We start from the raw sequence: 20,932 nt of genomic DNA on the forward strand, positions 1-20,932 counted from the left end.
GAGAATGGCCAAAATTTTGGGAAAGAAGAATTATAATAGGGTCTTGCCTTACAGATGTTAAAATGCATTGTCCGACTAAAATAATTAATACAGCATCCAACTGGTACAAGGAAAAGGGCAGAGCAATGAACACAACAGTTAGCCTTAGTCTGTAGAAAAACAGCATGCATAGTACAAGCCCAATTTAATGTAAAATTTTTGAGATGTATAAATAAAAAGGTAACATGATTATCCCTAGGCAGTATGACTATGGGTTCTTGGTATTTTCTTTGATTTGCATTACTTCCGTAAAAAGGAAAAACAAAAAATTATAGGAAAAAAACTAACCATAAAAAGGTGAATCACAAATTGGGAAAAATATTTGAAACCAATAAGACAATAGTTTAACAGCCTTAATATATAAAAGATTTCCCCCAAAATTAATACCAGAAAGGCAGAGAACACAAAATTAACAACAATATTGCGTTGAAATAATACATAAGAACAATAAGCATAAAAAATGCTTTTCCATATCGATAATCAAATAAATAGAAAATATTAAAACTTTAAGATACAATTTTCTCAAATTGGCAAAGACTAAAAATAATCAATAGCAGTAAAAATTAATGAGAATCCTATCAGTTGAGTATTCCCATATGTTGCCGTAAATGATACTACAGGTTCAAACACTTTATCTGAAATATTTGGAGATGTGTTTCAGACAGCGAAGTTCATTAGATTTTAAAAAAGAAAGAGGGTACATGTATATGTATATATTAAACAGAATATAGTATATATTAAACCTCCAGCCAAGTGAGGGGCTGTACCCCATAATTAAACACATTAATATTTCTGCAGTTAAACATGGAAATAGTCTCAAGAAGCAGAATAAATGAAAGACTAAAAACAGTCTCATTTCTGTTGATGACAGCTTTTGCTACAAAATGAGTTCAGGCCAGATTACGCTGTGAAATGAGTTATGAACAAATTTATGGTTTTCAGAGCTTTTTAGATTTTGGAATTGTTGATAATGAATTCTGCACTATTCATAACATCTTCCTGAAAATCTATTTCGCCACATTATTATAAATTTAGACTTTAAAAAGTTTATATCTTTTGACCTTTGACCTTCTAGGAGGAACTAAACAGAAATGCAGAGTTATGCTCAAGGATGTTCATAATAATTTTATTTATAACAATAAAAATGGAATCAGCATGAAAGTCTAAAAACAAAGTAATGGCTATATTATGGGATGGCTAAATAAAAGGATATTATACGGCCATAAAAAATCGTAAGGAAGATATTTAATGACCCAGAAAAAGGCTCATTACTTATTGTTGAATGAAAAATGATCAAGGCATAAAGCTTCATATTCAGTGTGAGGCCAATTAAAAACATACTACATTGGGCTGCTTTGGTGGCCCAGGGTTTGACAAGTGGGTGCAGACCGACGCACCACTTGTCAAGCTATGCAGTGGCAGGCATCCCACATATAAAGTAGAGGAAGATGGGCACAGATATTAGCCCAAGGACAATCTTCCTCAGCAAAAAGAGGAGGATTGGAAACAGATGTTAGCTCAGGGATAATCTTCCTCACAAAAAAAATAAAAAAATAAAAAATAAAAAAATAAAAACATACATATATTTATAAAATAGAAGACTTGGAGAAAATACACCAAGTTATTAATAGAGGTTATAGCTAAACATTGGGATCATGGGTGACATTGTCTTATTTATAACTGTAGCTTACAAACATTTTATAATAAGCATGTAATACTTTTTATAATTATTAAAGTAATTTTCTACGTGGGATTTATATTATTCACCTTACTGCTTATCTGAAGACATTACATAATACCTGGCAGGAGGTCTGTGTTCGACAAGTATATATGGAATGAATGACTCTGGGTTGCTCTGCCCCTTTCACTGTCACTTTCTTGGGGGAGTTCTGCTCATGGTGCTGAAGCTCAGAAGGAGATTATCATGCTCCCCAGCTCATAGGAGTGGTGGGGAGGTGGGGGAACAGCTACTCTCCATGAAATCACAGCCATAACTTACTTGACACCTGCTGAAAAGCTCACCACAGGGAAGAAGAGCCCATCTGTGTTGAAGTTCTCAAACATCCCCTGCACAGGTTGCCCGTTGATGCGGAAAGAGATGCTGGGCACTCCGAGGTCAAGGCAGCAGCTCACCACGTCATCCGATCTCAGGAGGTGCTGGTTGATGGAGGCCACGGCTCTGGGTATCCGGCCTGGTGAGCAAAGAACAGGAAGAAGGCATGTGGGACTCTGCAGGAAATGCTCACAGGCCACCAGTGGGAGGTGGGGAGGTCTGATGGCACACAGGAGGTCCGGATATTCTTCTGCATTTGAAATGCAACTTTGCTTTCTTTCCCCGTGTGAGATGAGCAACGAGAAATGATTTCCTAGGCTGGTGAGTGGGCAGCCTGAGACGAGATGAGTCTCAGAGGAAACACTCAAGCTGCCAGAAATGAGAAGAAACAAGAATTCAATCTGCTCCATGTGTGCTCAGATTCTGGCCTGGCATCTGAAATAACAGACAAACTGCCTTTGCTGGGCATGGGTCCTAGAGTGAGGTGTGTATGTACGTGTGTGTGTGTGTGTTCATAGGTGCCCAAAGATCTTGCTCTCTTCTATTTCCTCTAAACAATCTTCTGGCGAGCTTATCTGCTGTAAGCCTAATAATTAGTTTCTGGAGTTACAAAAACAAAAATAATAATAATAATAGTATTTATTGTGGGTTACAATGTGTCAGGCACTCTTCCAATCACTCTATATGGAATAATTCATTCCAAACTCACAATCACCCCACAACATTGTTATTTTCACTTGACAAATGATGAAACTTGAGTACACGAGGTAAGTGACTTGCCCAAGGTCACACAGTTAGGAAGTGACAGAGCCAGGACTCAAGCCCAGGGAGTCTGGCTCTAGAAACTCCCTTTACTGCCTGGTGAGTGGTACATAGGACATCAATCGTTTCATCAAAATCAAATAGGAATAATAATGGTACCTTACAAACAACTCCTGACAGCATCATTGTGGGCATCACTGTACCCACTTTTCAGATGTAGAAGCTGAGCCTCTAGTAAAATCAAAGGTCCAGGTTCATGTAGCAGGTAAAGACTTGGGATTTAAAGTCAGCCCTCTGTGACTCCAAGACCCCTCTCCACCCGCACTCCCATTCCATCTTATCACAGAGCACTTGGGAGGACAGACATCGTGTTTAAATGTGGGTGCAGGACGCTTCCAAATCATTTGGAGCCATGAAAGCCCTCACGGGGTAGAGCTACGGCCGCTTTAGCACTGGATGCGGGAGCCATCAAAGTGAAGAACAGCAAGGCCATCTGCCATGAAACTGTGCAGCACAGTTCGCTTGTTTGTTTTAAAGGATTTTGTTTCTTCAGACAGGCAGGAAAACACACCGTCAGTTATACCCTGTATAGGTGACTTCTCTTGTTGTTGCGTATCTGTTTCATGAGATGCTCTGTCACTTCCTGGCCTAACTTAGCGAGAAACTCACCTCTCAGTTTATATGTCACACCATCCTATTCTGAAAGTTCTAAAAGTAAATTATCATAACCACTCCCCCCACCCCCCTATCAGGTTTACAGTTCTGTCGGGAAGACAGCAATCAATGGGCAGAAGTTGGGTATTAAAGTGAGGTTTCAGGCAAAAAAATTTATAAAATTTACCTTATTTCTTGATTACAGAAGTAATACATGTTCATTATAAATGTTCATCGTATATAGGGAACAGTATACACAGGGAAAACACGTAACTCCGAAAATGCTTCTAGGGGCTGGCCCGGTTGTGTAGCGGGTAAGAGTGCACGCTCCGCTGCGGCGCCCCGGGGTTCACAGTTTCGGATGTGAGGTGCGCGCCCACGCACCGCTTGTCAAGCCAGTGCGTCAAGCCATGCCGTGGTGGTGTCTGATATAAAGTGGAGGAAGACGGGCACGGATGTTAGCCCAGGGCCAATCTTCCTCAGCAAAAAGAGGAGGATTGGCAGCGGATGTTAGCTCAGGGCTAATCTTCCTCACCAAAAAAAAAAAAAAGTTTCTATTCTTTCCTATAAATATACACTTCTCATCTAAACTGGGATATGGTAGGTTTAGTAACTTGTTTTTTCTACTTATCACATGACAAACATTTTATTGTATAATGAAATAGCCATTAGAAACTGGATTTTAATGGCTTCATAATATGCCATGAAAAGGTAATTAAAAAAAAAATCTCCTTATGATGGGTGAGTTGTTTATAAAATGTGTACATATATCTATGCTACGTAATATTTCTAATGTCCACTTAGAAACTATTTCGTTTTCATTATTTAATGTTTTCAGTGGTTACTGCTATTCTAATAACAGATTTTAAAATAAGTAGTGGATTTTAAAATAGGGAAACCACTACATTTCCCCTAATAAAAAAAATATATTAGATACCTCTTTATGGTTTTTTTGGGTAATTGAGAAAACCATATTGTATTCCCCTCTACCCTTCCACAAACAGTAATGAGGCTCTACACTGTGCCGAACACTGTGCTTGAGACTGGGGATCTAAGACAGAAGACCCAGCTCCTGCCCATAAGAAGTCCATAGTCTGGTGGGAAATAAACATGCAAATAAAGAATTACAGTTCACTATAAGTGTTGGAATGAAGGAGGTGCCTTCTTGAGGTAGAGGGTGTCAAGTTGGCTTGGGGGCGTGGGACAATTTGACTTGAAGAATGAAAGTTTCACTAGAAAAATGAGAAAGAAAAGAACATTCCAGACAAAGGAATAGCTTATGCAAAAGGAGAGTATGACATATTTGCAGAATGGCTAGAGTCTGGTGAGGCTGGAATGTGCAGCCGGGGAAGGCTGGGATTGATGGGGGCTTGATGAGGAGACGTGGTGGGGCCATAAAGCTCGACTAGAACACAGAACCTGGACCACCTGCACCGCAACAGTGCAACAATACATCATACACTCAGTGCACACTGGCAAATTAGCCCGGCACGGCCTCAGGATCTGTTTGTGTAACTTTATACCTTGTTTGATGACTGAGAAGGACCTACAGTCAACATTATTTAAAACAAAACAAATTTAAGCCAAACTCGAAGTGTATGTAGGTTTGACACTTTCCAATTTATCCATTTGAGGAGATTGAATACTCTTAGCTCTTTTCATGGAGTTTAGAGACCCAGGTCCCAGAATCTTTTCTTCCCGATCATATTCAAGGCTGTTATGAAAAGAATCTATGATATTGAAACTCAGCAAACCTTACTATAATTGTCTCATTCTTAAGATTTCTTATCTTCCCATTAAAAATCAATCTTTCTGGCTTCAATTGTTTCTTTTTCAATTAGTTTAACTTCTGGAAAATATTACTGTAGTCATTTGAACAAATCCCAAGAGATTTTTGTGAATCTGAGAAACCAGGCAATAATTGGAAATGCTAAGTATCTAAATTCTTACTGGATAAAAATACAAATTAGAAGGATCTTCACCTTTCTGAGACTTGTATCAACTAGGGCAAAACTGATAGTTGGAATTGTGACTCCCAGGCCCTCTCTTCCCACCCTCTCAGAGTTCACTGTTGGCTTCTATGCCAGTCTGAGCCTCGGCCGGTTAAGATGAAGAGCAGCTTTCACGAGGGATGCTCTTCATCTATAGCAGTGCTTTGATGCCATCACAGGTCGAGCTCTGAGCTTTATTTAGCCTCAATACGCCAGAGTTTCCAAGTGCCTTCCTGAGGAACGATGTCTGGGAGACTCTCTTCTGTTTGGCTCGCTCTCTTGGTTGAAAACAACTACCAGGACAAGCAGTTATGTCCTTGTGGTGAATGACACTGCCTTTTCCTTCCTTACTCTAAGAAAATGGGCGCCAAATAGAAGTTGCTGTGGGAACACTTGCTAAGATCATCTATAGGCAAATTGAAATCATAGGCTGAGCCTATTTTTAAAACATACACACTAGAGAATACAGAGTTGGGACCAATACTATCTAGAAACTAAAGGGAGACTGTTGATTTTCACTGGATAGGAAACATACTTAGCAAGTATTTAGAGCAATGTAATGGGAAGTCTATTTGAACAAAAGAGTCCATTTCATATAATATTCAGGTTGTAAAAGGTCATCTGATAAGGTATATCTAGTTTTAACGTGAGTAGTGTGAAGATTTTGAAACTAGAAAACCACAGAATTGTGAGATTGCTTTTGTACGCTCTGTTTTATAAATCCGTTTCCATCTAGAGGAAGCTCTATCCTAGTGAGGACTTTCAAGGCTCCAAATGACTCAGAAGGGTCCTGCACCCTCATTTAAACAAGATACTTAAGTCCTTCCAATTGCTCTGTGATGAGGTGGCATGGGGGTGGGGGTGGGGAGTGATTTTGGAGTCTCAGAGGGATGAGTTCAAATCCTAAGTCTTTATCTGCTACATGAACCTAGACTTGTGATTTTACTAGAAAATAAGCTTCTACGTCTGTAAAATGGGTATAGTAACGCTCACAGTGATGCTATCAAGAGTTGTTTGTAAGGTTATTCCTATGATCATTTCTATGATTTTGATGAAACGAATGACTGATGTCCTGAGCACCACTCAAGAGGTAGTACAGGGGTGTTTCTAGAGCCAGACTCCCCGGGCTTGAGTCCTGGCTCTGTCGCTTCCTGTATGACCTTGGGCAAGTCACTTACCTTTATGGACTCAAGTTTGCTCATCTCTCAAATGAAAATAATAATGTCGTGGGGTGGTTGTGAGTTTTGAATGAATTATTCCATGAAGAGCGCCTGACACTTTGTAACCCACAATAAACGCCATTATTAGTATTTTTGTTTTTGTAACTCCAGAAACTTTAACTACTGGGCTAACAGTAGATAATATTCCTACAGTGTTCTGGCAAGCTTACATCTTTTGTAATATTAGGAAGAAATAGCAATATGGAGGATTGGAGCTGAGTCTAGAAAGTGATTTGAAAAATCACTATATTGAGTTATTGATATCAATAAATCCCTTTATTGAAAAATAGTTCTCAAAAATAGTTACTTTCAAATATCTTTAACTTATTTGACTCTTTTAGAACAACCAAGAGAGATGAGATACTGTAGGAAGGCAAAGCAAAGTTGTTCTAGAGAGTTATTCTAAATTGCCTCAACTGCTTTTCAAGATATTAGGAACTCTGAGTAATCCTAGAGACCACCCACTGAGACAGGCAGGGAAGTCCCGTGGCCTCCGCTGGTCTGAAGAAACCTCCCCTGACTTAGAGGCTCAGCCCCACCTGAAGGAAGCTCAGAAAGGCCATTCCAAACCTAGCATTTTAAGATAAAGGAAAAAGCCACTTTATCCTATGCGGCACATCTTCAAATTAACCCAAGGATATTTTACTGTGGGATTTAGTCTCTTCTGATGAGTAATGTAGGCGACTGGAAACACTGATGCTCAGCATTTCCATTGCCCCAGACACCGCAGAGTTTGGCATTATAACATAAACACAAATACTTAGGCATTTGGAAAGAGAGAAGATCCCAATATATAAAAATGCTGGTGTTCTACAGCTACTCCTTGGGTCCTCTCCACGGGGCACTGGGGTTGGAGAGGTCTGAGTCACAGTGGGATGTGTTCTGATAGACGAACCAATACTCTGGGACTCATCTCAGTAGCAAGACAGGTAAAGACCCCCTCATACAAATTTGACTGCAGAGCTAAATGATCTTGATGAGAAGTCACAACAAATCAGGAAAAGGAAACACAAGTTTATTCCATTCATTCATTTCTTGTATCTCTTATCTCTTGGGAAAGTGAGTTCCTCTACTTATTCCAATTCCTCAAGGGAAATAGTTGTTAAAAGGGAAGAACAGCTGTGATTGTCTCCTGTGAAACTGCTCCCCAGCCAGTAACATACTACAGGCTGCTCTGAGCCAAATTCACCCCCAACTGCAGTTCTGGAAGGCTACGTGAAGGCTATGTCAGGAAAGGGAAGGTGATGCCACGCCAAGAAAAGAGCCATTCCTCCAAAAGGAGAATCACAGTGGCTGAGCTGACTCAGGATTCTCTAGGGAGGGTGGGGCAGGGTTGAGATGGGGCATATTCCTACAGCTGATGTTTGAAAGTGACTTCATAGGCTTCGGTGACTAAAAAGACCTATTAAGGCTGCCCTCTCCCTACACAGAGAAAAAGCTGATTCAGACTCCCAGGATGTCACTTTGAAACTTCCTTTCCCATTCAACATGGAACCTGGGATCTTTATTCCCTTCTGATGAGACCGTTGTCATGGTCTCCAGTGAGGTACCCAGAAATCTGGACTTGGTCTTACAGTGGACTTCACAGACAATGAGGGAAGGGAAATCATATTTACTGAGTATCTAGTGTGTGTCAAGAAGTTCAGCTCCCTTATCTCACTTAAATTTCATAAGAGCCTTATGTCATCTTCATTTTATCAGAAGAAAACGAGTCTCTGAGACGTTAAGTAATTTGCCCAGTGTCAAAAACCCAGTAGGTGGAGGAGCTGGGATTCATAATCAGGCATAACTCCAAAGTCACGCTGTTTCTTCTCGACTTTTTCCATTGACAGAGCATTAAGGGCACTGCGATTCTTTCCAAGGACTGCAGCATGTACTGTGCATTAAAGACCAGTTCAAGGCGGTGGCTTAATTTATGCACGTAGATAAGTTTAAAGTTAATGGTCCTGGGCATTTACATCCCAAGGAAAAGGAAAAAAATGTCAGGACCAATTTCAAATCTGTCTTCTAGCCACCTTCCATTCCCTCCTATAGTAGGTAAGTCAGAGTGTCATTTCCATTTCATTTCTTCAGCAGCCAATTACCCTTTCATCAGATAGTCTGAACCTCACTGCTGTCCTGGTGGGAGTCATTAACAGAAACCTTATTTCTTCAGTTGAAGCACACACTGACATATTTACCTGCAGTGCCTTCTGCAAGATAGATGTTCCCTGTGTGCTTGTTGGAGAACTCAGAATGATGCCCAGGCCCAAGGAAGATTTGTGTTTTAGTGAGCACGAAAGGTTTAAATCTTGTAGACATCAGTTTCTCCACATCTTATCAGGTGCTGAGGACTGACGGCTGGAGTCCCCTGAATGCACCTATATGGCATTATATTACTAAGTGTGGGTAATGTTCAGAGAGCCACAATCAGCTTTTGAAAAGCTGAGTCTCAAGCCCCCTTCCCCTACCTTCAATCATAAGATCCATTGCTAGTGATGACTGGTGTGGGTCAGCACATCCAGCTTCCTAGTCTTCAGAAGAGACAGGACAAGAGGGATGAGGGGAGCACTGCACACGCCTGTGCATTGTCTGCTCCTGGAATGATACTCAATTAGACAGACGTTCAGGTCCTGAAATGCACAGACGGTAGTCCTTGCTGGACACATGATGAGTGGGTTCTTTGCCTCCTGACTCACTGATGTACTCATTTCTCAAATTTTGCAGATACCCTAAGTGTCCCGTGCAGTGCTGCAAAGTCTGGAAAAGACTGAGGTAAATTTTCCCCTTTGAGAATGGTTAGTTCTCTTTGAAACAAGGGTCCACTTTGCTTCATCCAAGGGTCTAGGTGTACTGCCTATTTCTGTAACCAATCCCCAGGCAGACTTCTCCTCAGGTGCAGCCTGGGATCTAGAGAACACTCTTGGGATACCGTGACAAGATGGTGAGAGATGAGCAGCAATCAGCAGGCAGTGGGGTAATGACTTTTCTCAAATCAATGCTATTCATTCCCTCACAGATTCGACCCTACCACACCCAGGAGCTGTAGATGTGCACAAGCATAATGATTCTTTCTTCTCAAATCACATCCCAGAGATAGCTTTCTAGATCCTAATGACATCTGATGATAACCTAAGCTTAAGGTGACTACTGTATAGCCACAGAGCCAGTGGCCCCATCATGGCATTCTGAGAACCAGGAAGGGAAGATCCACTACCACCCCCCAAGAAGACAGAATTAGAGAAGGTTAGGATCGGAGGATAAGAGAACAAGACGAGACTCTCACTCACTCTAACCCATCATCCTGCCATTTTGCATCTGCTTTTGTCTGTACCATGTTGCCTCTGGGACACACAAAACATGGACAGAGACCTTCTCTTTCTTCCTACAAATGACCCAGGATAAATAAGTATATAAACAAGTTTACCCCATTCCTAAAAGTTTAAAAATGTTTACACTGAATGTGAAACAGTACAAAAAATTTTAAGAAACATATTGGCCAATTGAAAATAAAGACCAACTGTAAGAAGCATGTCATCAGGATCTGAGCTAACAGTTTTAGACTGAAGGCTAAGGGAAGACGGAAAACGGATGGGTAGCTCCCAGTTAGAAAAGAAAATATATAGGTTTGTCTTGTAGAGACAAACTACTTTCCCTTATATTGGATTTAAGAAAGAATGTGTGTCATGGTGCCTTACGTAAGAGGCACGCAGCACAATGCTTACGTAAGGGATTTCTATGAGGGACACAATGTCTCCAATTGCAGCCTTACAAAAGATACAGATAAGATGTGTTGTGGACAACAGACAGGAGAGGTAGAGCTTTTGTTCTGGGTGAAATCTTGAGAGTTAATCTTGTATTTTCACTCAGGCAGAAGCCAACCAATTCTTCCACAGGCACAGGCCATGGACATGCTTGGGCAAAACATCAATGTTTATCTCAAAAAAGGAAGCTTTGGATTCTTTTTAAGAGATGAGCATCTATCATGTGTCAGGTACAGATCCAGACATTTTATAAAGTGTATCATGAAGCAACATGCTCCATTGACAAGATGACGGACTTGTAGTCAGATCTGGATTCTTCCCAGTGTGATTGTGAATATACTACTTGAGCATCTTTATGACTCAGTTTCCAAGTCTGTAACATAAGGTTAATATTATGTAGCTTAAGAGGGCATTGTTTGGATAAAATGAGAGGAAAAAACGTACAAAAGGTATGTAGCTCACCGCCCAGTAAATAAATGCTGAGTCTCCTTCTCCTTCCCTTATTTGACAATCCTGTGCAATAAGGATTGCACAGATACAGACACTGAGTTTGAGAAAGTTAAGTGATCCGTATGGGGTCATGCAGCTAGAAGTGCCCAAGCCATGGTTTCAATGTAGGAAGTCTCATTTCAGATCCGATGCCCTTCCCACCTAACCATCTAATTAGTTGAGACTCTTGAGTCTATATCATTTCAACAGAATGTGACCATTTCAGCTTGAACAATTTGAGTCTCAATCATCCCCAGTGAGAGATAAGGGGCCAAGCTTTGGCGAGGTACTCACCTGACCAAAGGTGAAGCCCATCGAAGCCATAGGAGTACAGGTCATCGCCAACACCGTTGCCTCCCCATCCTTCTCCACCTCCAGGGTATGGAGCATAGCCTGAGGAAGAGGCCCAGCCCACCCGCAGGTGTGTGGGCTCTGCTGTTAGGAAGGGGTCCACCTGGTCGATAATTAGCTCGAAGTACCACTTCTTGTACTGCGCTGAGCCCTCAGCGACTCCCAGAAAGATGTTTGGTCGAATACTGAAATTAAACATGGGACATGTGGCATCTATAGACTCTTAGGAAGTGAGAAAGCAGGTTGAACCAGACCTTAGGAAGCACTGGCTCAATTAAACCAAGAGCAACAGCATTTTGTGTTTTTTGTATTGTTCTAAAGTAGAAAAAGCTTTGAGCCTTCAACATTTGATCAAGTTCTTAGGTGTCAGGAGGTGTCAGGACAACATTAATTCCATTATAAAATATAAAGGATGTCTTTTTAAGTATTCCATTCAAGGCAACCAACATTTATTGAGTGCCAACCATGGGTAAAGACACTGAAAACATCATACAGAGTTGCTTGACTACAAACCTTTGTTTCTTTCTGTAAGTGAAAGAAATTATTTACTTGAGTTCTGCTGATAAATTGGTTTAAGCACCCCATTTTCATAACAGCAGCTTTATCATCTAAGCATTAATAATAATAATGGCCTCTTGAAAGCATTAAGAAGTCATGATTAGAAATAAGTCAGACAGACAAAGACAAATACTACATGATATCACTTATATGTGGAATCTAAAAAAAAAAAAATGTTGAACTCATAGAAACAGAGTAGAAAAGTAGTTGCCAGGGCCTGGGAAGGCAGGGGGGAAATGGGGAGAGGTTGGTCAAAGGGTATAAGTTTTCACTTATAAGATGAATAAGGTTTGAGGATCTAATGTATAACATGGTGACTATAGTGATAACACTGTATTGTATGACTGAGATTTGCAGAGAGAGTAGAACGTAAATGTTTTCACCAAAAAAAAAAAAAAGGTAAATAGGTGAGGTGATGGATGTGTTCATTAACTCGATGGGGGAATCCTTTCACAATGCATATATATATCAAATCATCAAGTTGTATACTTTAAATATCTTACAATTCTGTTTGTCCATTATATCCCAATAAAGCTGAAAAAAAAATAAAATTCAACCTAGATGACAGAAAAAGGCGGAGTGGAGAGAAGTCACTGTTAGGCAACCTTGCTAAGGGCCGGAGGTTTTAATGTACCCAGCAGAATGGTTAAAAGCTTGGGACAAACCATGTGGAGGTTTTCTGGCTAGAATCCTCTTCTTAGAGGTCTACTGTTCCAGGCTTGGGCTGGGTTCCATTTTGGGTGGGCAGGGAAAAACCAGGCTGGCACCAAGAAGATAGAAAGTTTGGGTGGAAGGCTTGGGTCTGTGGGCTGCTCTACACTAAAGAGGGGAAGTTCTTTTCTCACACTGTAGATTAGGGTGTGGGCCTAGGTGGAATGGCGCTGAAGAACCTCAGGTCTGCCTATTCCAGGCCTGGTGGGTTCACACGACTCACGTGTGGCTGCATGGGTGGACTAGCAGGATGGGGTTCTGCAGGCACCCATGCTCTTCATCCAGGCCTTCACAGATGGTCCTGGGGTAGTGGCCAGGTATAGAGGATACAAGAAACCATGGTATCAACATGGGACATCTATTCTATAAGAGATTTTCAGAAAAAAAATTTGGGATATCAAAATAAAAATGAATATGTTATGAAGAAGGTACAAGATCTGCATTAATGTGTAAGAAAAAACATGGTAGGCTACTTCAGGGCAAATTCTTCAGCCCTCAGGGAGTACATATACTCCCCCCTTGGCAATGTCAGGGGAAAAGCTTGACAAATTCTGCTACAGCGTTGGAGTACGAGGCCGTAAAGAAGTACACATTTGCCTGGTCTCGTCATATGTGCCTGCATTGCCATGGAAATGATGGATGGGCAGCTTTGGAGTTCAGATCAGCTGTCTTCCTTTCCTGTCTGGAGACAGGATGGGCACTTTGGAATGATGGTGGTGGCCTTACCTTGTCACATCGTTAATCAGCCGTGTCTGCAGGAGCAGGTTTCTCCGGGGCAGCAAGTTGTCACAGATAAGGTTCTGATTGGCTCTCACTGCAACTCCATTGCAGAGACAGAGGGAGCACAGCACATCCAGAACCTGCAGCAGGACATACCCACCAAACTTTAGCACCTCCAGGAGGGCATGGTGGGCAGGACCTGATAGCCACGACATGTGAAGGAAGTGGGCCTTGTGAAGGGTCAAGGAGGTGACAGGTTGGAGGACCTCTTCCGAGTCAAGGAAGGTGCATCTCCCTTTCCAGGCCCATGAGTGAGTGATGCCCCCGAGCCTGCTGCTTCTTGGGAAAATGGAGTTGGGCTCCTTTCTAGGCCCCCTGCCCCAGTCTTGTGACCCCTCCCTCCAAACTATGCATGTCACTTCTGGTCATTGCTTTGTTGAAGTGGGTAAGAGTCTGACCTCTGGAGTCTATGATAATATCCCAGCCACGGCCAGGGCCAGGACCAGGGTGAGACAAAGCACCCAGGGCACAAAATCCAGGCACAACTCTCTCTGTCGGAGTCATGCATGAGCAGGGGGAGGACTAGAAGGCCCTCCATTGGCCTCAAGCTGAAGCTTGTTCTCCCCGCCGGCCTTGACGGCCTCTGCACCAGGATCAGTAGGCACTGCACAGTTCTCCATGAAAGGCACTCAGATCCCATTTGGCTAAGGTCGCTAGCATGTAGCAGGTGGGAACCTCATGTGGGAGGGGCAGAGGTGACAGCAGGGTGGCTTCTGGTTCTTGGGTCTCTTGCTGTGATATCATCAAAACTCGCTAGGATACCCTTATATTCCTAGAAACCCATATTCAAAAACATGTCACCTGCTCTCCTTCTCCCCTCTAGAGTGAAGGTAAACCTACAAGAGCCCAGCTGACCCCTTCATATATAAACCAGTCACTAAGCCGCTTACTTCCAGCTGTCTGGGAAGTGGGAACAGCCGCTGGTCGCCTTCACTGCGTGCTGGCCTCTCATCTGCCCTGTCTCATTGTGCTGCATCCTCTTTCATTCAGATTCTGTGTTCCTATCACGGTAGAACAAACTGTGCCGGGCCAGGCACTGCTCCCCCCTCTCCCCTATCCAGAAGGATGTGCAAACAGCAGTCGATAAATAATAGCCAGGATTGTTGCAGGCTGCACTGGCAGGGAGGAGGCAGCGACAATTCAATCTTTCAAAGTGGCCACAGAAGACTCGATGCTTAGTGGGGTTGGATGGCTTCAGGTTGTTGATGGCATTTGTATCCATAATTCTCACAAACCAATTTTCTACCTGACTCCCTGAATGTCAACTTTGTTCCAGATAAATACAAAGCACATTTATGGGACAAGCAGAAAAGAATCCCAAAGGCGGTTTTATGGAGGACTCTTACCATTATCACTCCATGAAACATATCGACTATGGAACTGGAAATCCAGAAGATAATTTCTCACTCTAAGAAAAGAGCCATAGATGGCCAGGAAATTAAATACTTATCCTCCAGCCTGTCACACATTTTCATCGGTTTGCCTTGGAATGAAGGCTGTAGGAGCCTCGCTGTTACAGCCAGAGGAAGGCAGAGCTTAATCCACGTACAATAGGAACTGCAGGGAGAACAAGTGCCCTCTAAAAAGTACACAGCCCAGTAGTGTAGTGCCTCACCTATAAATAAATGGTGCCATAAAGAATCACACTGGCATGGTTCAGGCTTTGTTTTAGAAGGTATTTCTTTGGGTAAAATGGAGGAATGAGGTCAAACTTCCTAAAAAAAGTTTAAACGGGTTCTGTTGAAAGTAAAGGGAATGTAGACAGAGCCAGCCTACTATGGGGGACACACAGGCATTGTGCCTAGAGGTCATCTTTGATGGAGACAAAGTATCTCAGCCACCTCTGGGATGCATGGCTGGCTGTGGCAGGTACTGCCAAGTGGTCACCAGACTCAATTTCCTCGTCCTAAGCACACACACAGGCTACACTTCCCAGCCTCCGTTGTAGTTATGTGGGGTCATGTGACTGAGTTTGGGCCAATGGAAAGTGGGTGGACACTTCCAGGCCTGGCCTTGGGAAACCTCCTGCACAGTCCTCCCTGCATTCTCTCTCTCCAGCTGGATGTAGCAATCCAAGGAAGGATTACAAAGCTCAAGGGTCTCCTTACTCCAAGTGTGATCCAGCAGCGCTGGTAACACCTAGGAACCTGCTAGAGTCCAGATATTCAGACACTCACCTCTCCTAGACATATCAGATCAGATCTTTCATTTAAACACATGCCCAGGAGATTCATAAGCACATTACAGTCTGTGAAGCCCTGCTGTGGGGTCTGGTGGAGACACTAGATGGAAGGAACCTGTGAATGACCAAACAGAATGGAGCCCTCCTACTGACTGGCCTCAGACTGTGGGTAATGTGAGCAAAAACAAACCTTCACTGTGAGAATTTGGGATTGTCTGTCACGAGAGTTTGGCTCCTCTAATCTGTACACTGGCCCACCTTGAGAATTTCCCTGGCCCATTCTGTGCAGTTCATTCGCCTCTGGTTGTAAGCATTTTCATCACTGACACCACATTTCAATCAAGATCCCTTTTTTTGCTTTTATTTCCACTAGTCTCTACCCCAAACACAGGCTTATATGGGAATTCTCCTTTAAAGATAAAAAATACCTAGTGCATATCCATGGAAACATCATTTGGCTGTTGCATTTTGTCCTCAACTTTTATCTATAAAAACAACTTCATAAAAAAATGCCAAATGTACTTATTCTGTGATTTTTATATCAAGTCCTATATTTGAAAAATGAGTGCTTTACAGCCCCCGAGGACCAGATTTTATTCTCCCTGTAGATGCGAACTGGGTGTTGGGAACGTTTCTATATCACCATGGCTGCCTGGGAGCTCAGAGCTGACTTTATGGGGCTATTGTAGCAACCGTGTGGGGGTTAATGGTGTGCTTGCTGGGCTCTCTCTCCCCACCAACCCAGGCCAAACATTCAATTCTGTTTATATTTTCTCGGGACCAATGATATTACTATTTTATCATATATTTTTCTCCTAGGTGGCTCCAAATCCTTGTGAAACAAAGAAGATAATAAAAAATATTTACCTGTGACATCGCTGAAAAGGTTTTGAGTGAGGTCGGTTGGGCGGGCAAGTAAAATGGGCATATTTTATTATTATTAGATGTTTGCTCCATAGGAAAATTAGAGGGTGACTGTTATAATTTTTAACAATTGTTCTCTGTACTAAACAATAAAATCAGTGCTACTAACATCGTAAATGTAAGTGTGTTTCTTACGACCAATAAGCCATCTGTTGGATGAGACAAGTCCTGTACCTATATGTGAGCGTCCCTCCATTCAAAATGAGATGAGATGGGAGGGGATTCTGGCTCCACTCATTCATTTCTTTTATTTATTTATTTCATCATCAACAAACATGTATTAAATGTGTGCTACGTATAACATATGAGCTTGGCACTATGGGGATTACAAAGGTGGTCCCTGCCGGGAAGGAGTCTGTGAGAGAAATATACATATGAACATAACTACAATGAAAAGCAGAGTGGACCACATGTAACAGAGTGTGAGTCATCTAATGATCAAGGAGAGGAGACCACATCCAACTGGAATCAGAAAAGCTTCATGGAGGGAGTGGCATGTGAACTAAGTTTTTAAGGGCAGATAGAATTTTTATGGGTCCTGGAAAAGGAGAAAGTGAGGAGATGCTGAGGGGTCAGCAAGAGCTGAGTCACCGAGAGGTCAAGGGGCACAGTGCATTCAGAAGATGGGGAGCGGGTGGTGTACCCCACTTCTGTCCTTTTCACTCTAGAGATTGTATGTTTTCCCTCTAACTTTTTGCCCTCAGATTTGACCAGGCTTTAGATGAGAGGCAATGCTTTCCATGGCAGAGAGAGAGCTAACAACTGAAAAATCTTGGAGAGGGCGGGGAGGTACACCTGCCACTACTGTACATACTCTCCGTTCTAAGCACGTGATTGGAGAGGGCATGAAACAGAAATGGGTCTCTCAAACCCACCACAGGTACAAACCTTTTTTAAAAGAAAAAGGTCATGACCCTGAAGATCACCTTCATGGACCCATAGAGACCCTCAAACTCCAGTTGAGAAACACTAACTTATTGTATGAAAATGCTTTCTGATTGCAAATTTTTCAGCGCACAGAGTTTTGTATTTAGATAATTATAAAATAAGAACACAAAACGAACCGTATTCTCACACAACATGTGGGCCCTGAAGAACACGTTCACAGACTACAGCTTGAGAAACACAGGAAAGAGCATTAAACGTTGAGTTGGGAGACCTAAATTCTCGTCCTCGTCTGTCATTAATTAGCTGTGTGGCCTCTGGCAAACGTGTAAACATTTCAGAGCCCATTCTCAGCCCTGTTTCTGCCTCTATCAGGTGGAAATCAATAAGAATGCTATTTCATGGGGTCATAACAAGGACTAAAAAAATACATGTGAACACTGAGGACAGCAGCTGGCATTTGTCAAAGGCAAAATAAATGTTAGCTATCATCATCATCATCATCATCATTATTACTGTCACCGTTGTTGGAGGAGTTGTGAGGTGCCTTATGCAAAATATAAAATTCTGTATATTTTGAATCGCTGTCTTTATAGAAAACTAAGTGAATGGGACAGAGACACCAACCTAGGACTTGGAAAAACAGAGCAGCCTTGATAGGAAAACATTACCTTGTTATTTTCCAAGCCAAGGTAAAGTGTCACAATGGAAGTCTGGCCTAAACTCAGCACATTCTCTACAAAGCTACCACAAATACACCTGGTGATGATTTGAGACCAGGTTTCTCTTTGAAAATAAAAGTTATCCAATTGAATAATCTCTAAGGGAGGACCTGAATTCATGGCAAGCCAGCCTTTATCCAGAAATCTATCAAAAGACAAAAGAGGATATCTTTGAGGAGACTCTTTATGGACCAAGATCACGTTGCCTGAACTTTTACAACATTGCCAGAATTTCTCAAACAGAATTTCTTGGTGCTAGAATATTAAAGACTATCTGCTAGCACACTCAGGTAACATAGCAGACCAGGTATCGATTACTAGCAAAGTACCTCAACTTCGTAGGCCTCAGTTTTCTCAACTGTGGGATGGGCAGAATAATCCTCAACTTGCTGCCAAGCGACATCCATTAAATGCTTGGCGGCTTTTGACTGAAGGAAGCCATAACAAAGCTGGTTATTCATTAAGTGTGTTACGTGGTGTGATCATAAAGAACTCCTGGGACAATGACACGAGAGCAGCTTTCCTGTCAAAGGACTCCTTTTTTGAGCTATCTGCACGTAGTTCATGGCTCAGACCATGTGTTACTTGAGTGCTTATCAATTATTCTCATTATACTTTGCAGACAGGAAGGAACATGTTGGAACATAGAGGAGCTGGAGCCTCATGCCTGCTTTTGATTTACTATATTTGGGAAAGCAATTACAGACCGCACGTATTTCTTTCTATCCTTTGCCAAGCAATTTTGCAGATGCTAAGGACCACGACTTTTTCTCTTTCTAAGGAAGACACATATTGCCTAAGCAATGCAGCAGAGGCTTGCTCTCTTGGACCCCCTGAGATATGTCTCAAAGTGCAGCACCCCCAAATGACTGTGAGCAGACAGGGCCAGTGACCAAACTGAGTTGTCTCCTCTCTGCAGGAGCCTAGCTGCTGTCCCTCATGTCCAATCATGCCATCTGCTCTTGAAATACACCCCCTCAGCTCTGGAGTACCTGCCTGCTCACTAATTAATCAGTGCAGCAACCCCCATGTGTGGGGCAGAGGGTGAAGGGTCAGGATAAAATGTATTTTAATACACTTTCCCCATAAATCATTGCATCCTGGAGATACAATTTCATAAAAATAGAGATGTTAGAACTATAAGAGACCTCAAAATATTGACACGTCTAGCATTCCACTTTGGTAAGTGAGGTGGCATTGTCCCCACTTTACAGATGAAACAATTGAGGCACAAAGTCACATGCCTGTTTTGTACCAAAGGGAGAGACCTGCAGCTTCAGTCTTCTTGGTTGCTCATGCAGATTCATTTACTTTACTTGCTTTGACTCACGGTAAATCTGATTTCATTTAATAACCAGCCATGTGCCAAGACTTTCTACACTATTTTTATCTAATTTCTGTATACCTTCTTTCTACAGCTTGGTATTAGCTGTTTCACTACTAAGCTCCTAGACCCTCGGGTGGCAGCGAGTCCTGCAACTGGTCTTGTATGGAGCCCAGCTGAGTGCCTCATACAGTCAGCTGTGTGTTAAGGGCTAATGATGACGAGCATGTCTTGGGAAGCTGGTGGAAACCAATGGAGACCATCCAAGATCCAGTGTGATTGTCTGGCTTGGAGTATGCTCCTAGGCAAGGAAGAGTCTTTCAGAATCTTAGTTTCCCAAGGTTTTTGTTTTAAATCAAATCCAAGAAAGAGAGTAGTCAACGCACTCAATAGCACACAATGGTTATTAAGTGGCGGGGAGTGGGGGGGAAGCCTGGTAAAGTCACTCACTGTTTGGGTTCTTCTCTCCACGCTCACCTTGTGATTCCGTCCGTGCTTATCCAACAGGGAGATGATGGACTTGATGTGGCCCTCTGCTATCAGACTTAAGGCTTCTGGGCTTTCAATCAGGATGCAGTGCAAAACTTCCAAGATACCTACATGAAAGCCACAAAAATCATTCGGATATTAAATAACCTGCAGAACTGATTATAATTTAGAAAGCTGAAAGTGAAAAGACCATCCTGAGGGGACAGAATATGATCAATTCTTTGACTCTATTAAATATTTCCAGGCAGAGGAAAGATGCAGTCATCTCTGGTAGACGTCAGGAGCATCTGGGGGCCAACTAGTCTGTAATTGAGAGTCAGTTTTATTCAGCACTAACTCGATCTCCCTCCTGGACAAAGACATGATCCTTCTGTGTCAAAATATAGAGAAGCAGCTGTAAAATGGAATTCTTAATTTGATCAAGTCAAGTAATACTTAATTTAAAAACAGATAGAAAAACAGATGCCTGGTTTACTATAAATTCTAAAGGTCATTCAAGCAATTAGAAAATACTCTGCGTGTTCCTTGAATAAAAATTTTTCTAGGGGCCGGCCCGGTGGCGCAAGTGGTTAAGTGTGCGTGCTCTGCTGCGGCGGCCCGGGGTTCACCGGTTCAGATCCTGGGCGCGCACTGATGCACCGCTTGTCAAGTCATGCTGTGGCGGCATCCCAGATAAAGTAGATGAAGATGGGCATGGGTCTTAGCCCAGGGCCAGTCTTCCTCAGCAAAAAAGAGGAGGATTGGCAGATGTTAGCTCAGGGCTGATCTTCCTCACCAAAAAAAAAAAAAAATTTTTTTTTCTAGGAACCTCCCCAGAAATTATTTTTATTTTAGATGCACCAGTGGATCGAACAATCTATAAGCTCAGTAAATAAAGATTATTTGTCTTTGCCCCCTTTCTTGGCATGCTGGACGGTTTTCTGTATTAAGCGAAGGCTGAAGAAAAACTAACTGGTCCCCCCACAGCCTGGCACCTATAAGGTAACACCATGATGAAAACACACAGGAAGTAGTTGGCTAATATCTTCACTGGTTTTATTGAGAAAATTCCTCTT

At 42.3% G+C, this 20,932-nt stretch overlaps 1 protein-coding gene across 1 annotated transcript in view; it reads right to left on the bottom strand.

Annotated features, from left to right (window-relative positions):
• Window positions 1-20,932, bottom strand: part of RYR3 (ryanodine receptor 3) — a 345,772-nt gene that overhangs the window by 220,285 nt on the left and 104,555 nt on the right. Inside the window, exons 16-19 of the mRNA XM_058540531.1 lie at window positions 19,866-19,984; window positions 13,298-13,431; window positions 11,246-11,487; window positions 2,039-2,231 (exon numbers count right to left, since the gene is read on the bottom strand). Of these exons, the coding sequence (XP_058396514.1) occupies window positions 2,039-2,231; window positions 11,246-11,487; window positions 13,298-13,431; window positions 19,866-19,984 (688 nt within the window). The remainder of the gene's footprint in view (window positions 1-2,038; window positions 2,232-11,245; window positions 11,488-13,297; window positions 13,432-19,865; window positions 19,985-20,932) is intronic.

This window comes from Diceros bicornis, chromosome 5 (genome assembly GCF_020826845.1).
Source record: "Diceros bicornis minor isolate mBicDic1 chromosome 5, mDicBic1.mat.cur, whole genome shotgun sequence".
Classification (NCBI taxonomy): Eukaryota; Metazoa; Chordata; class Mammalia; order Perissodactyla; family Rhinocerotidae; genus Diceros; species Diceros bicornis.